This window comes from Cetorhinus maximus, chromosome 3, assembly GCF_964194155.1.
Source record: "Cetorhinus maximus chromosome 3, sCetMax3.hap1.1, whole genome shotgun sequence".
NCBI lineage: Eukaryota > Metazoa > Chordata > Chondrichthyes > Lamniformes > Cetorhinidae > Cetorhinus > Cetorhinus maximus.
Genome location: NC_135881.1, coordinates 185,825,870 through 185,844,658, shown reverse-complemented (window position 1 = coordinate 185,844,658; position 18,789 = coordinate 185,825,870). Strand labels below are relative to the sequence as shown.

Here is an 18,789-nt window from a genome sequence, read left to right as displayed (position 1 = left end):
GAACCTTTGTTGCACTCCCTCCTTAACAAGTATATCCTTCCTTAGGTAAGGAGACCAAACTGTACACAGTACTTCAGGTGTGGTCTCACCAAGATCCTACACAATCATAGTAAGACATCTTCACTCTTATATTCTAATCCTTTAGTAATAAAGGATAACATACCATTTGCCTTCCTAATTGCTTGCAGTTCATACATGTTAATTTTCTGTGATTTATGTGTGAGGATACCCAGGTCTCTCTGAATACCAACATTTTCCATTTTCTCATCATTTAAAGAATAATCTGCTCTTCTAATTTTCCTTCCAAAGTGGATAAATTCACACTTCCCCACATTATACTCCATCTACCTTGTTCTTGCCAATTCACTGAACCTGTTGATATCCCTTTGCATCCTCTTCACAACTTACATTCCCACCTAACTTGATATTTTCAGTAAACTTGGATACATTATAAAATATAACATAACTTTAAATAGTTGAGGTCTGAATACTGGTTCCTGTAGTACCCCACCAGTTACTGCCTGCCAACCTGAAAGTGACCCGTTTCTTGGTACTTTTTGTTTTCTGTATTTTAACTAATCTTCAATCCATATTAATATATTAAACCCCATCCCATGGGCCCTAATTTTCTGTAATAACCTCATGTGTGGTACCTTACTGATGCTTTTTAAAAAAATACCAAATACACCACATTCACTGGTTCCCATTATATGTCCTGCTGATTACAACCTCAAAATACTTAATAGATTTGTCAAAGACAAATAGAATGAGAGGAGCAGTTGGATATAAAATAAGGCCCCAAAGTAGATCTGTGGGAGATTGAGAGGAGTGTGATAAAGGAAGACCTGAGAGTGGACCTGCAAGAGGAGCTGTGATAAAGGAAGGCCCGAGAGCAAACCTGTGAGGGGAGCTGTGATAAAGAAAGGCTCGAGAGCGGACCTGTGAAAGGAATTGTGATAAAGGAAGGATCAAAACAGCCCAACATCCATTAGTATGAAAATGGACCTGTAGTGATGGAGGAGGCTTGGCCCTTATTTTTGTCCAATTGGTATGAGGTACTTACTACCTGTGTGGTTAAGAGCAAGGATGGATGGGCAAACTGACCACAGACCCATTGCAGAGAAGTCCTTTCAAATGGAATTGGTGGGTGGGCAGTGAAAAGGAATGGGGTAGTCAGAGGGGCAGTATAGACAGTGGAACAGATACTGTCCTCTGCAGCCATGACCAGGAGTTCCAAAGGTTGCCTGTCAAGTGCCAGGGTTCAGTACATCTCAAGGCTGGAGAAGAGCTTCTGGGTGGGAGGGGCACGACCTAGTTTTCGTGGTCCATGTAAGAACCTACAAATAGGTAGAACTAAAAACAAAAACAATGTTTTATGGAGGGAGTTTGAGGAAATAGGTTCTAAATTAATAAGCGGAACCTCAAGAATAGTAATCTCTGCTTTACCACCTGAGCCATATGTAAATTGGAATAAGGTCAAATTGATTAGAGATCTAAACATGTGACTCAGAATGGTGTGGGAAGAAAGGGTTTCATTTCATGGGGCACCAGCACAATACTGTGGGAGAGGGAACAATTCAATTGGGATGGACTCCACTTAAACTGGGCTAGGATCAGCATTTTGGTGAATTGTATAACTAGGACTGTGGATATGGTTTTAAACTAAAAGATGGGGTAGAGTAGTCAGGTGAAGGGAAATTTAGAAATCTAACAAAAAAAGCCAAGGCAACAGAGCAGTGTAGCGAGTGAAGAGAAGCAGAGTGGAACAAGAAGAGACAGAGAGTTTAAAGGTATTAGCACATCAGTGAATAAGGTCCATGCAAAGAATAATGATTTAAAAAAATAAAATTAAAGGCTCTTTATTTAAATAACAAAGCATGTGTAACAAGATAGATGAACTAGTGGCACAAATAGAGATAAATTGTTTGAGTCTAATCATCATTGCAGAGACATGGTTACAAGGTGGCCAAGGTTGGGAAATAAATGTTCTGGGTAGGGTACACAATATTTTGAAAAGAGAGGCAGAATAACAGAATAACAGAGTAAAGGATAACATAAAGGATCTTGGCTCAGAAGGTTAGGAAGTATAATCAGTGTGGGTGAAGTTTAGGAGTCCAAGGGTCAGAAAGTGCTGGTTGATGTAGTTTATAGACTCCCTCACAATAGTTATACTGTTGGAAAGAGCATTAGACAATACATAATTGGAATTGTAACAAAGACAATGTAATAATCGTGGGGTTTTAATCTTCATATGGGCTGGCAAAGAAGAGTTTGTAGAATATTTTTACAACAGATTCCTGGAACAATGCATTGTGGAAACAACTAGGGATAAAGTTATTTTAGATCTAGTAATGTCGAATAAGACAGGATTAATTAGTAATCACATAGTAAAAGACTATCTGGGAAAAAGTGATCATAATATAATTGAATTCCATATTAAGTTTGAAAGCAACATACTCCAATCACAAACAAAAAATCTTAAACTTAAACAAAACCAATTAAATAGGTATGGGGGATACCCAGCTAAATGGGTAAATAGACTAAAAGGTATGACAGTAAATAAACAGTGGGAAACATTTAAAGAAATGATTCAAAATGCTCAACAAAAAATATGTTCCATTAAAATACAAAAACTGAGTGAGAAAAAGCCTTCCTTGGCTTACTAGGGATGTTAACAATTGTATTAGATTAAAAGGAAAGGCTTATAATGTTGTCATGATTAGTAGTAAGCCTGAGGGTTGGGGGAGTTTTAGAAACCAGCAAAGGGGGACCAAAAAGTTGATAAAAAGGGAAAAAATAGCATGAGAATAAACTAGCCAGGAATATGAAAACAGATTTAAGAATTTTTACAAAGTTTTAAAAAAAGGAGAGTAACTAAAGTAAATATTGGTCTTAAAAGATGGGAATTACCATGGGGAATGAGGAAATGTCAGAGATACATCTTGTTCACAGCAGAAGACAAATTACAAACCAGAAATAGAGGATAGCCAAGGGGCTAATAAGAATGAGGAATTTAATTAATATCAGCAGAGAAAAAGTGCTGGAGAAACTTAAAGGACTAAAAGCTGACAAATCCCCAGGATCTGATGGCCTACATCTTAGGGTTCTAGACGAGGTAATTACAGAGATAATGGATGCACTGGTTATGATTTTCCAAAATTCCCTACATTCTAGAACAATTAGAGAATTGGAAATTGGTAAATATAACATCACTATCCAAGGAAGGAGAGAGAAAGAAAACAGGGCACTACAGGCCAGATAGCCTGAAAGCAGTCATCAAGAAAATGCTGGAATCTATTATTCAGGAAGTCTTAACAATGCACTTAGAAAATTATATTATGACCAGAGAGAGCAAACATGGTTTTACAGAAGATAATTTGTATTTGACAAATTTATTAGAGGTTTTTGAGGATATAACTACCAGGGTAGATAAAGGGGAGGCAGTAGATATAATAAACTTGGATTTTAAAAGACATTCAATAAAATGCCATACAAATAATTCCTATGCAATATAAGTGCTTGTGGAATTGGGGCTAATACATTAGAATGGATGGAGCATCGGTTAACAGACATGAACCAGAGAGTAGGGATAAAAGGGAAATTGTCAAGTTTGCAGGTTGTGACCAGTGGAGTGCTGCAAGGATCAGTGCTAGGTCCTCAGCTTTTTACAACCTATCTTAATGACTTAGATGACGAGACCAAAAGAAGTGTATCTAGTTCGTTGACAATACGAAGTTGGGTGGGATCGTAAGATGTGTGGAGGACATAAAGAGGCTGCAAAGAGATATAGGCAAGTTAAGTGAGTGGGTAAAAAAGTGATAGATGTAGTATAATGTGGGGAAGTGCGAGGTCACTTTAGTAGTGAGAGTAGAAAAGCAGAACATATTTTTAAAGATGTGAAACTTCTAAATGTTAATGCTCAGAGGCTTGGCTGTACTCATACAAGAAACACAGTAGGTTAACATGCAGGCACAGCAAGTAATAAGAAAGACATTGGTATATTGGCCTTTATTACACGGGGATGGGAGTACAAGAATGTTGAAGTCTTGCTATAATTGCTTAGGGCTTTGGTGTGACCACACCCAGAGTACAGTGCGCAGATTTAGTCTTCATATCTTAGGAAGGATAGAGTGTAGGCCATACTCAACCAGCCCACACTTGCAAAATCCTAAACAAACCTCTGATATTAAATGATTCCATGATTGGGCAGCAACTGCTGAACAATCCTGAGCGTGCTAATAGCTACGTTAACAACCAATTTAAGATAATCAATTGAGCTTGAAACATGGCTCATTTGCACTTGGTAGAGGTAACATACATTCAGATGCAAGGACCCATTCTGTGAAAACGAAAGGAATATGTTCACGTCTTGCTCATTTTTGATTTACCCAGGAGCTTGGGAACCCCATAGTTCCTCATTGCTTTCTCCATGGCTAATCAAGTTGACCTGACAACCAGTCAACACCCTTTTCTCCTTTAGTATAAATTGTTGTGATTGTTTGAAATTTGGCATTCTTGTATTTGTCCTGATGAGTACAAGTTCAGCAATGTATCTCTCTTTTTAGCAATATTCTTGTTCTGTACCACCAAACAACTGTTATTAAATTGATCTAACATGGAGCTAAAGTAATGAGACCACACAAATGGGATTGGAATGGAGAAACACAGCACAGTAAGAAAGCAAACATATGCAACATTAGAATTTTTCTGTGGATGACTTACCAAAACTTTACACAAAGGGTGACATACATGGCTATAAAGTGCTTTAAGGTGTTCTGGGATTGTGAAAGGTGCTATATAATTGCAAGTCTTTCTTCTTTTAATGGATTTCTGGAACTCTTTTCCCTCAAAAGCTGTTGAGGCTAGGATAATTGAAGATTTCAAGGGTTACAGAATCAAGACTGGTAATTGGAGTGGATACATCACAGCCATGATCTAATTGCATGATGGAAAAGATTCAAGTGGCTGAATAGCCTGCTTCTGTTCCTATGACAAGTCAACAAAGAGCTGACATTTTCAAACTCTCCAACCCCAATTAGTTATTTTGCAATGCTTTCCTGCCATTACCACAGATGCAGGATGGCGGTGGGGAGGGCTCGTTAGCTCAGTTGGATAGGCGGCTAGTGTATGAACCAGATTAATGCCAGCTGCACAGGGTTTGATTCCCGTTCTGGATGAGGTAGATTCAGGGTCTGCCACTTCACTCTACCCATAATAAAAAAGATCACAGCACTTTTCCATGGTTTGGTAAATAATCGGTAAGGACCTGCCTTCAGGCTGAGAATTGAAGAAGTTACAAGATATGAAACGTGTTCATATCAAACTAGCTCATATGCAGACTTTTTTTTTTAAGGGATTGCTCTTTTTCTGAAAATAGAAAAACATAATGGAATGTTGAATATTTCAATATAAATTGAAACAAGAATCCCTTATTCTGCCCCCTTGAGTAAAGGATTTTAGTGAAAATGTTTTTTTAAAAATATATTTGGGCATTGCTCAGCAGAAACTGGCCAGCTTTGCCTTGCTTTACAGATTGAGTGCAAAATCGCTACATGATACTGTTGCATTGCCTTGCAATGTTGGAGAAGCTGCCTTTCAGTTGAGATGTTACAATTGAGGCTCTGTCTGCCCTTTTTTTATTCATGGGATGTGGGCATCACTGGCTAGGCCAGCATTTATTGCCCATTGATTGCCAATCCCTAATTGCCCATTGATTGCCAATCCCTAATTGCCCTTGTTCAGAGGGCATTTTTAAGAGTCACTTGTAGGCTAGGCAAGGACAGATTTCCATTCCCTAAAGGACATTAGTGGTGGGTCTTTAGACTATGGTTTCATGGTCATCATTAGACTTTTAATTCTAGGTGTTTATTGAATTCAAATAAACCCAGGTCCCCAGAGCATTAACCTGGGTCTGTCTCTGGATTACCAGTCCAGTGACAATACCACTACGCCACCGCCTCCCCATAATGTGTATGTAAAAAATCCCATGGTGGTATTTGAAGAGTAGAGGAGGTTCTAGCCAATATTTAATATTCAACCACAGCACTAGAGAACTATCTAGTCATTTGTTTCACTGCTGCTTGTGGGGCCTTACTGTTTACAAATTGCTTGCTGTTTTATCTGCATTACACTTCCAAAAGAATGTGAAGTGCTTTGGGATATTTCTGAAAGGTGCTCTGTAAATGCAAATATTTTCTTTGTAAACCCTCATTCTCTTCATGATATGGTGACCGAAACTAATTTTTAAATTTGATCTTAGGATATGAATGACATTGACAAACCAGTATTTATTGTCCACCACAAGCTGCCCTGAGGTAATTATAGTCAACCACAGTGTGACACTGAAGTTGGCTAGAACAGCTAGCTGTTCTCAAATAAAAACATTTCTTGATTTGTTTCAGGGCAGACAGACAATCCACAAGTACTATCTGAAGGCAGCAATCAACTTTAAATGAAAACACCCCATCTCTGTTAGTGAGACGGCCTCATCAGAAACTAAAGAGACCACAGTTATTTGAAAAGCACTTTCATTTTTGAAATAACATGAGTTAGATTCAGCAATTTCAGATGTTTGGCTGTCTTTTAAGAGCCTGGGAAGATTTCATGGACAACTTGAAGGGTGGAATAAATTAATTATATGACTTTGTGGATTGCGCAAGAAAACCAATTTTTGGTATTGAACAAGTATGGCAGTTTGCCAATTTCTGGTTGGGGCAGTTGGAGGGGCTTAGTATAGCTCAAGTACCCACAGTATATTCAAAAGATTCAGTTAACAAAATCCTGTAAGGTCACCAGAATTTTTGACTTTTGTTTTCAGGACTGTTTACTATACTGTGTAAGGCAAGCATTATTTTGTTGTATTTTGCTTCAGTGTAACTACAATTCCTGAATATAAATTGCACAACTAGTTATTGCCAAAACAATACGGTCCAATAGTGTGGTATATTTCAAGCCTATACTGTATCATTCATTAATTTGCAGGTCTCAGGTTATAGATATGGTCTACTTACATATAGAAAAAAATTGCTGAGAATTCAAGGAGTGGAGGTACAGCATGAAAGAAAACAGATTTCCTCAAATATTGGGGCAGCTCCACCACCGGGTTAGGAACTATGAAGCAATTCACGTATGTACTGTCATTGAAACTGCTGCATAGAATGAACGGGGCCCAATGTAGCATTAAGAGAACTAGTAAGATAGCAGAGGGTATGTGCTATAACAGCATTGACCTCATTTAACAGAATACATAGGCTGCAATTTTTGCCTATAAAACAGCTTTCTACATTTTCACAAGCAATTAAGTGGTTGGGAAGTGCTTTTGAGACATCTTAAATACCAGACCTTCTAAAAGTAAAATGAATAACTCAAGATTGTGATTAGTTGTAGGAACTTTATCAGAAAATTCCAAAAGCCATAGTGGGCCAGGATTCAGCCAAAACATAAATCTAAAATACAGAAGCTAAAATACCTAGAGTAAAGCTAGAAAGGCCCAGGATTGCAAAATTGCATGCAGTGTGACCAGGTTTCCCTGTTGAATGGACCATTCATTGGCTAGACTCATGAAAAAGTGCTTCAGGATGGCTACTACCTATAGAACCATTGAACTTATTTTAAAACCAATTTATACCTTAAATTTCCTTTTTGGCTAAAAAGAGACTCCCTTTCAAATTTGCCCAAAATACACACAATTTTCTGTTTTCATGGTAAGGAGAATACATAACACACTTGCAAGGCTGACAAGAATAAGCACACAAAAAAGTTTTTCCTTGCATCCTCACCAGTGTTGCAGTGCTTGTTTGCCAGGGAGAAAAAAAAAATCGCCAGACCTTTTATCATAGCAATATCATCTCAAAGAACGTTGCCCTGTGATCTTGCCTATTGCCAAGCAGTACATTAAGGGGATCCTCACTTGCAAAACATTTGCACCATCCAAACCCCCACACAAACTTGACAAAACATTCACAGGTACTGCAAGATCGATTAATCCGAGAATGCAAGTTCAAATCCCACAACAGTGAAAATTTGTATTTAATAAATTTGGAAATAAAAAGCAGATATCAGTACAAGTGATCGGAAAGTTGTTGGATTGTTGTGAAAAATCCAGCTGGTTCACCAATGTCCCCTAAGGAAAACTACTAACCTTATCTCGTCTGGCCTTTGTGTGACTCCAGATCCAACCTAAGGTGGCTGACTCTTAACTGACCTCTGAAATAGCTGAGCAAGCCGCTCATCAGATCATTAAGTCAAACACCATCTTCAGGGGAAACTAGGGATGGGCAATAAATGCCTGCCTTGCCATTGACACCCACATTGAGAGCGAATGAAAGAAATTCACACTTATCTGCATGAGATACTTGGTAACTTTCTAAGTTCTTAATTGTTGGCATTTCATTTGTGAACACTAAATCGGTTTGTTCGTATCCAGCTTTCTTATCAGTACCGTTTGGTACCCAACTTGTGTCAACTTTGTACTCTCTACTTATAGTTCCATAAAGATTTTATAATTGGTGCTAATTTTCCAAAATTTGCTAGATTCTGGAAAGGTTCCATCAGACTGGAAAGTAGCAAATATAACCACTTTATTCAAGAAGGGAGCAAGGCACAAAACTATAGGCTTGCCATCGTTCTTGGGGAGTTGTTACAATCGATCATTAAGGAGGTTATAGCTGGGCACTTAGAAGAGCTCAAGGCAATTGGGGGCGGAAGGGGCACATTGGGGTCATATATTTTTGTACTTAAAGTCAGCAAAATTGAACATTAGATGGAAATGCTTCAGCCTTCACTGCAACAGATGTGTAGAACAGCTTCCAAGCAAAAGCACTTAGCACAATGAAATGTTGATTCATTTCTTTTGTTATACAAATGTATAAATGAAAGTGAGTGTCTAAACCTATTCCACTCCTAGCCAGATAGACACAGACAGAATACATCATGAAACATGATTCTAGAGCTGCAGGAAAGTCAGACTACATTGGATGAGTAAAGTTAAGGTGCCTGGTTAGAGACATTCTCCTCTTTTGCTCAATGTACCTGGAGAGAAAGGAGATATTGTGCAGACGGGTTGGGCAAAGTCCATGACTCTCATGAACATGTACTCAGTTAAAATGTTTCTAAGATCAGTATTTTGTGTTGCTAATTCATTATGGCTAACAGATTTCTTCAGGTCACAAAATTAAAACAGGCGGCCTGAACATAAACCCCTCATTAAGTTTTGCCACTATTTTACAGCTGTTCATTTGAGATGATTCATTTGAATTAAAACTTTACATATTGAGGGCACGGAGATAGCAACGTTTGAATAATTTATTTCCAGCATGTTTAGTGTTGAGCATGTTAAAGTACAGTATCCTTTTGTTCACCTATCCAAGTTACCTTTCATAACTATTAAAAACAAATAAACACATTTGCTTTACAAATTCAATCTAAATGCACAAAAGTAATGCTTTAAAATCAATCCAAAAGGAGAGATAACCAATTTCTGTAATACTATTATCTTTTATTAAATCTAATATAATTTCAAAAAGTGAGGCTAGTTTATATTAGAGAAATCTGTCTGTCCAATTTGTTTTTAAGCCATTTTAAAATCCAGACTGCTAGGTCAACAAAAGCATTGAGGTATCTATAAATGAAGTGTTGTAGGTTTTAACAGAGCATGACACATCAACTATAAAGTAATTTTTATAAACTACCAAAATTAAAATAATACCTCCTGTATCAACCAGCCATGCATTTAAAAGAAAGAGACAATTCAACAGTTGTTAACAGGATGCTTCCTCCGTCCTTCAGGATGAACAAAATCAGATGCTCAGCTGTCACCTAACATATTAAAACACTGGGTACTGCTCACACAAAGTACAGACCAAGCTTTTACTTTGATTATCTGTACAGTATATATACTGTAGAATAGAATATTTACATTTACACTCTTGTCCATGGCTATAACTTACCCTAGTCAACAAAGGAACAGACTCGCCAACCGCAAGGCAAAGGAATGCTCCGACCTGCTTCAAATCATCAGCTCATTAAAAGGGAATTTTTAAACGCTTAAGATTTTCTGCAACCTTAAATGTCCTAGGATTACACAAAGTATTCTATTTTACAGTATACACACAGATATAATACAAGAGGTCCACAGGCCAGGTACAGTACAATTTACCACTTACAACATTTGAATAACCCACTCATTATTCAATGAGTAGTACATCTTTTTAAAATTCTTTCATATGCACATTACTAATCCCCCCCCTCCCCCAACTTAAAAGCAAGTTTACAGCTCCTTCTAGTAACACACATTAACAGAGAGCTAAAGTCTGTGCTTTTTTGATCTATAATTGGGAATGTTAGAGCTGGAAATATTTTGTCTAAGATGCATAGGAAGTAATCAGTAAAGTAGCCAACAGACTGTAGTGCATTAAAAGCCAAGCAATAATTAATGCAGTACAGTAAACAGTATCCGCAGTACGTACAGCAGTAGCAGAAAACAGTATTTAGTGCCCTCAAGCTTCTACACAACAGCATATTCTTCTGATTTTACAATGTAACAAGTTGATGCAAGCAGATGTCAGTTCTAATTCAGTGTTGCATTTTAATTGGCATCTTCAAGGATATTTTAAGTGAAGTAATCACTGTAAAACTACCTGATAGAATTTAAAGTAAAACCTGTACTAAAAACAGTTACTCTCCAGACTTGCCACAACTGGTTGCTTAGGAACAATTTCATTGTTGGGCGACTTCAGTTAAATACCCACAATCAATATTCTTTAAAAATATTTAATCAAGCTAGGTATTTGAAATTCAAATTATGCCAAAAGCGATGGAAGATTATGCAAAATAGGGTTAGATGAAGTCAAGTGGAAGGGGGCTCGTGCGGGGTATAAACATCGGCACAGGCCAGTTGGGCCAAATAGCCTATTTCTGTGCTCTAACATCTATTTAATCTGTGTACCAAATTAATAATACGTTTCCCAGTGAACAATCCTTGTAGCGGTTTGGGAGCATTTTAGGTGGTCAATCACACTGTATTGTTCAAAAGCCATATTAATTGTAATGTGGATTACATCAATCCCTTTTTTTAAAAACCCATCCTTTTTTAAATAAAAGGCCCAACTAACAAAAAACTAACCTGGAATTAATGCAGCCCTATACATCCTAACAGGTTAATCCAAACAATGGATTTTCCCCCTCAAAAAAACAGTTTAGTACATATAGCCTGATACCAAAACTTTCACACCTCCTTACAGTTTGACAAAATGATGAACATTAAATGATATATAGAACAAACTGGGTAAGGTTTAGGAATGCAGTTTCAAACTTGATAGAAATATGGGCCACACAGGTATTGGGGAGAATGAATGTGGGTCATCCATCAACAACTGAACTTCACACAAGATGACTTTTCTCTGCTGTTTTACTGTTGACTGACGCTCATATGCTGGCTATCTGCTTCAGGCTCCTCCTCTTCAACATCGGCATTGTAATCTTCAAATGCATCATCATCTACATCAGGAAGACCCAGCAACTGAGTGAACAAAAAGCTGAGTTAGTTCACATGATCATAAAAAACAAAATGAACAAAGTAGAAAATTGAGCAAAAGTTGAGTTCCCTACCCACTTCAAAACATAGACAGTATAAATTAATAAAAGCACTTAATAAAAGCATGCAATCTACACCTAACACAGACAATAGTACACATTGTCTATGTGTGTATAAAATGTGAGATATTCATCGGGAAGCATGGATGTTATATGGGATATGAAACTTATTCCATTTGCTCAAAAAAAAACTAAGAACAATTTTCCTCATAAACCAGCAGTCGGTGGGAAGGAAAAGCTGCAGCTAGGCACCTGCTCTCTGTGCTAGCAAGAGTCAACTGTAGCAACTCACATCATAATTACTCAGCTTTCTGCAGTGTCAGCACTGCAAACAAAGCAACCTCACAGAGTGTAGCTGAAACTAAATAAAAGACAAACCAACCCTGGTGTTCAGTGGCCTACCCGTTACCGTGACAACCACCTGAACATGCTCATAAAACCGTTCCTCAACGCGACTTGCTCATTGAGAACAAAAAGTAACCATTAAAATTATATTGCCGTTATGCAATAATTTTGAATGCAGTGTTTAACCCATCAGGCCAGAACTCTCCTGAACCAATTAGTAAACACTCAAATAATTAAAATAATATACTTCCTCACTACATTAGCAATAAACTATGTATAAATCATTCACTGTATCCCTTTCCCGAGATTCCTCATAAAGTGTACAAAGATGCATCTCAACCTGAAATGCAACGTTGTAATATAAAACTCCATCGCCATGGATCAATGGAGAGAAGAAAGCGGGCGCGAAAGGAAGAGAAAAGGCCAGGCGCAGCGCGCAGCGAGGGCCAGCAGGCATCGTGTGAGGACGAGCCAAATATCAGACTAAGTATATTCTTTAAACTAAATATTTTTGACAAATGTTAGCTTGGCACTTATTTCATGCATGCTTGATGTAGGTTGCCCAAACAAAAGAGTGTGTTTAATTTCCAAGAAAGAGACTTTGAATATCTGTTGCACATATAGTTCTCGGACGGGGAAATGAGGATATTATCAAACATCCAGTTGCATTGTGCAAAAGGTATCAGTAATCATTTTCTTTTAATCTCACATCTCCACTTTAATCAGCTGGCCATCTCACGCATATTCCAGTTACAGTTTGTATCTCAGTTACACAATCTAATTATGATGTACCATTTCAAGTTTTGACTTTGTTTCTCTAATATGGCATGCATTCATGCTCCTTTCCTCTACTTCCAAAGCACATAGTGTTCTTCAGACACAGTTTATTCCAGTTGCTTAATTATGACTTGATTTATACAGCATTGTTTTTTTTCTTTATCCATTTCTTACCTGTGTTATAGTCTACGTAATGAGATGGTGAAGGATAGAAATGGGGCCAATTTTCCCATACTTTTTACATGCTTTTATTTAGTGAGATACACATCACCTTCCAACCCAACCTCCACCAAAGATTGTCTGCTCCTATTCTTAGGAGTACATGTGGATCCCCAGTTAATACCTACCACCTCCAAATAATTAAACACAATTAACCTCATCTGCTCTTATTTCACTTTCACAATTTTTGACAAATGGTACAGCAATTATGAACAAGACTTTTGTGGCTTTTCTTTAATGTCTCAACACATTGGCTTTTTTCCACTTATGCAGAAAAAGTCAGCGTTGCTCCACATGCTGGTTTTTTAAAAAGTAAATATTCACATTTGTTTCTCATCAATTCTTTCCTTGGAATCAGACAGCAGAGTTAGAATTTCCTGAAGCAAGTTTCTAATATTAGGAACACCTGCAGTTACCACTAACCAGTTCAGAACTGGCTAAAACAACAACTTGTATTGATATAGCGCCTTTAATGTAATAAAATGTCTCAAGATGCTTCACAAGAGTATGATAAAACAACATTTGGCACCTAGTCACAGGAGCTGGTTATTAGGGCAGATGGCCAAAAGCTTGGTCATCGAGGTAGGTTTAAAGGAGCATCCCTGGGATGGGGTGGGGACTGGGAAGAGAGAAATACAGGCACAGAGTCAGGTAAAGTTACGCAGCTGGAAAAACCACGGCTTTAGTAGCAACGGTGCAAATAGGTGGTCGGATGCAGATCTCACGGTCAAATATACACCAAGGTTGTGAACGGTCTGGTTCTGCCTCAAACAATAGCCAGGGAGGGGGATGGGGTCAGTGGGCTAGGGAATGGTGTTTGTAGTGCGGACCGAAGACAATGACTTCGGTCTTTGCAATATTTGATTGAAGAAAATTTCTGCCTATCCAGTACTAGATGTCAGATAAGCAGTCTGATGATTTAGAGACTGTGGAGGAATGGAGAGAGGTCTGGAAGGGTTAGAGCTGGGTAGTGTCAATATAAAAACTGATGTTTTTGGATACTGTCACTGAGAAGCAGCATGTAGAGAAGAAATAGGAGGCCACAATTCAGACAGGGAAGAAAAGCCTTTTACAGGTGATTTGCTGGTTGCAATTATATAGCTAAGAAAGAACATCGGAGAGGTGTTAGAGGAGCATGGTGTGGTTAACCATATAAACCACGACAGGTTGAGGAGGACAAGGAGGGATGGTTTATCTTTGTCACAGTTAAACAGCATGTTATTTGATAAGAATCATTTTGGTATTGTGGCAGGGCAGAAACCTGATTGGAGGGATTCCGGACATGGGTTTTCAGTAAAGATGGACATAGATTTGGGAGGTGACCACAAATACAAGGACTTCGGCAAGGAAAGGGAGGTTGGAGATGATGTGGTAGATTCCAAAGATGGAGGGGCCAACAGTTGGTTTTTAGAGAGAGATGATACGCAGATTTGGGGTGGGGGGAAGAGAGAGAGAGAGAAAACCATTGATTACATCAGCTAACATGGGAACAAGCACTTCAGTGCAAATAGGGCTGAGGAAACAGGTGGTGGCTTTCCTGGACAAGATGAGTAAGAAGGGATAGGAGAGAATTTTTAAAAATTCTTTCATGGGATGTGGGTGTTGCTGGAAAGGCCAGCATTTGTTTGCTTGAAATGAGTGGCTCGCTAGGCCATTTCAGAAGACAGTTAAGAGTCAACCCATTACTGTGGAACTGGAGTCACATGTAGACCAGGCTGGGTAGGGAGAGCAGATTTCCTTCCCTAAAGGACATTAGTCAACCTGATGAGTTTTTACAACGACCGATGATACTTTCATGATTACCATTATTGAGACTAGCAATTCCAGATTTAATTGGATTTAAATTCCATGGAGTTGAGCCCATGTCCCCAGAGCATTAGCCTGGACCTCTGGATTACTACTCCAGCGACATTACACAACCATCTCCCTTAAGAATTTTGAGATCAATGCACATTCAGGGTTAGGGCAGGGGGGAGATTTAGGGAAAGTTTGGCTCAGTGGGTTATCAGAAGAGAGGAAAATAGCAGAGGCAGCTGATTGGATATTCTAAATCCTAGAGACAAAGGAACCCATGAATTCCTTGAATATGTAGTTGAAGGTGGGGGTGGAGGAGACAGAGGAGAGGGCTTTAAGGAAGTTTCCAGAAGAGAAAAGAAGCTGGGGGTTAACTATGCATTCCAAGATGATCCTAGGATAGTGAGCAGTTTTGGCAGATGAGAACTATACTTAACAGTGCTTGATGTGGTCAGCCAGGTTTGGCAGTGAATGGCTATGAAAACCCAAATTATTTCAGCATCATTCCCCATGAAAAATTACGCAACACAGTAGGAATGGTTTTCTAAAAACAAAACTGAACTGTGATCTGAATAAGTTGGGACCATAGGTTGTGGTGCATAGGTTGACTTTTGAAGAATCCTTCTAAGTAGAGGGTTGACTTATACACCAAGTGTAAAATGTGAAAAAACATTGATAATTCAAATTAAGTCCATGAGTCATGTTTTATTTAATGAAATAATTCTACAAGCATAGTTCGAACTGCAATCATGTTTTAGAAACCGTCAAATTCATCGTTTTTGGCATCTGGTGCAAACTCAAATTCATCCTGAGTCATTTTGGCGAAGGCGCCATCGTAAGGATCCCAATCTAAATCAGATGTGGTGCTTTCAGTTTCATAAACAAATCATCCTCCCCTCAATTGATTGAATTTGATATTCTGCATTTTTTGAATGATCTGATGACATGTTGTGCATAACTAATAACATCCCATGATTTGATGACAAAACCACACAACGCATCAAATGGGGGCAGCACACTTAATTCCACTCTGTGAAGGTTTTTAAAAAAAAACTGTCAATTATCCAGCTATTCCATTTGGCGCGAACATGATCCTTGAATAAATAGTTGAATCCAAAGGTTGAACCCCTGGTATAACTGAAATGTGGATGATATTTCTTACCAGGCACCTCGATCTCATCAATTATACGGGATCTGAATATGTCCCACATGACACTGTGTCCTTTGTGTAGGCCGGTGGGATGCCTATTCCACACATTGTAAATCCACAACTTCACTCCATCGTCATCCATCCAAACATTGTCAAAGGTATGCACAAAAAAATCTTGCAGGCTTCACATTTGAAAATCACTGCAGGCTTTAGTTTTGTTCTGTCAGCCATGCAGGCTAGTACCACCGTGAATATCATCTTCTCATGTCCTGTGATTTTTACTCAAACTGTTCTCAAATTTTTTTCCACTTCACAGTTTGGTTGCTGATATAACAACAGGCACTCATGTTTTTGCCACTATCTGATGACTATTCACTGGAAACTGGTAATTTTGGCATCGAGATCCTTTCGTAGTCCCCGAACAACGTTGGTCTTCTGCTACACACAAGACTTATTTATTCCATAAAATAGCTACACTAATTGGTTGTTGCTTTGAAATCTGCCAGACTCGAGGTTTGATTTGACTCACTTAAGTGCATATATATGTATTGCATTTTTTGCGACAATTAAACTACTCTCATGATTTTCAACCCATTCCAATACACGCTTTTCACGATCAGACCAGTGACTAGACCCTGTTCAAGGCACATTTGTCCTCGGGCATCTTCTTCAGGGCGGATTTCTTCTTCTTCCATTTTCACAGCAGTTTTTCATTCATACCGAATTACCTTGCTGCAGCACAGTTGTTTGACAAGTTAGCAAATGCTACAACTTTTAGCTTGAAACTAGCTTCATATTTTTTTTTTGGAAGGGCCCATTTTGTTAGTTGATTGCCATGCATGCTCTGCTCTTTGTGGGCATGTCTTAAACACCTGCATCTTCTTGGGAACAGTGCCTCCTTTTGAGGCGGACTATAACCCCAAACATACACTTCTGAGTTAAAAACGGAAGATGACTCCTAATGTGAATATAGCCCTAAACATGCAATTATTAGCTGAAAAATGAGGGGACGGGGGCCAATTTATTTACCATCTGTTTAGAATTGTTGAGAAGTGTAATACTGTAATGGTTATAAAAAAGTACCACAAGAAGCATGCTATTAGTGCTTTTCAGCAAGAGTGCTACTTAAGGCAATACACAAATGCTCATTGCAATCACACCAAATATAAATTCAAAGAATGGGTAGTGATGGGGAAATCTTCCACTACCTTACATTCGAGGTAAAACCATATCTCTGTTTGCCATACAGCAAGGGTAGGTCTTTCCTCCCAAAAAGCTCCACCAAATAATTTTAAGTTAGCATTTCACAGAATCACAGTGCAGAAGAGGCCCTTTGGCCTATCGAGTCTGCACCGACACGTGAGAAACACCTGACCTACCTACCTAATCCCATTTACCAGCACTTGGCTCATAGCCTTGAATGTTATGACGTGCCAAGTGCTTATCCAGGTACTTTTGAAAGGATGTGAGGTAACCTGCCTCCACCACCCTCTCAGGCAGTGCATTCCAGACTGTCACCACCCTCTAGGTAAAAAAGTTTTCCCTCACATCCCCCCTAAACCTCCTGCCCTTCACCTTGAACTTATGTCCCTTTGTGACTGACCCTTCAACTAAGGGGAACAGCTGCTCCCCATCCACCCTGTCCATGCCCCTCAATCTTGTACACCTCGATCAGGTCGCCCCTCAGTCTTCTCTGTTCCAACAAAAACAACCCAAATCTATCCAACCTCTCTTCATAACTTAAGTGTTTCATTCCCAGGCAACACCCTGGTGAATCTCCTCTGCACCCCCTCCAGTGCAATCACATCCTTCCTATAATGTGGCGGCCAGAACTGCACACAGTACTCCAGCTGTGGCCTCACCAAGGTTCTATACAACTCCAACATGACCTCCCTACTTTTGTAATCTATGCCTCGATTGATAAAGGCAAGTGTCCCATATGCCTTTTTCACCACCCCACTAACATGCCCCTCTGCTTTCAGAGATTTATGGACACACACGCCAAGGTCCCTTTGTTTCTCAGAACTTCCTAGTGTCATGCCATTCATTGAATACTTCCTTGTCAAATTACTCCTTCCAAAGTGTATCACCTCACACTTTTCAGGGTTAGATTCCATCTGCCACTTATCTGCCAATTTGACCATCCCGTCAAAATCTTCCAGTTGCCCAAGACACTCAACCTCACTGTTAGCCACCCAGCCAATCTTTGTGTCATCCGCAAACTTACTAATCCTACCCCCCACATAGTCACCTATGTCATTTATATAAATGAAGAATAATAGGGGACCCAGCACTGAACCCTGTGGTACACCACTGGACACTGGCTTCCAGTCACTAAAGCATCCTTCTGTCATCACCCTATCTCCTACAACTAAGCCAATTTTGAATCCACCTTATCAAATTACCCTGTAACCCATGTGCCTTTGCCTTCCTTATAAGTCTCCCATGTGGGACCTTGTCAAAGGCTTTGCTGAAATCCATATAAACTACATCAATTACACTGCCCTCATCTACACACCTGGTCGCCTCCTCAAAAAATTCAATCAAATTTGTTAGGCATGGCCTCCCTCTGACAAAGCCATGCTGACTATCCCTGATCAAATCTTGCTTCTCCAACTGGAGATAGATTCTCTCCTTCAGAAATTTCTCCAATAGTTTCCTTACCACTGACATGAGACTCACTGGCCTGTAGTTCCCTGGCTTATCTCTACAACCCTTCTTAAATAGCGGAACCACATTAGCTGTTCTCCAGTCCTTTGGCACCTCCCCCGTAGCCAGAGAGGAATTAAAAATTTGGGTCAGAGCCCCTGCGATTTCCTCCCTTGCCTCCCTCAACAGTCTGGGACACAAATCATCTGGACCTGGAGATTTGTCCTGCCAACATCTCCAATACCTCGTCACTCCCTATATCA

The 18,789-nt window shown here is 39.1% G+C and overlaps 1 protein-coding gene across 1 annotated transcript in view; it reads right to left on the bottom strand.

The window, feature by feature from the left end:
- Positions 1-9,289: 9,289 nt before the first annotated feature.
- The window catches only part of mturn (maturin, neural progenitor differentiation regulator homolog (Xenopus)), a 28,001-nt gene continuing 18,501 nt past the window's right edge, over positions 9,290-18,789 (bottom strand). The window contains exon 3 of the mRNA XM_078539392.1: positions 9,290-11,518. Coding sequence (XP_078395518.1) covers positions 11,408-11,518 — 111 coding nt within the window. The 3' untranslated portion in view covers positions 9,290-11,407. The remainder of the gene's footprint in view (positions 11,519-18,789) is intronic.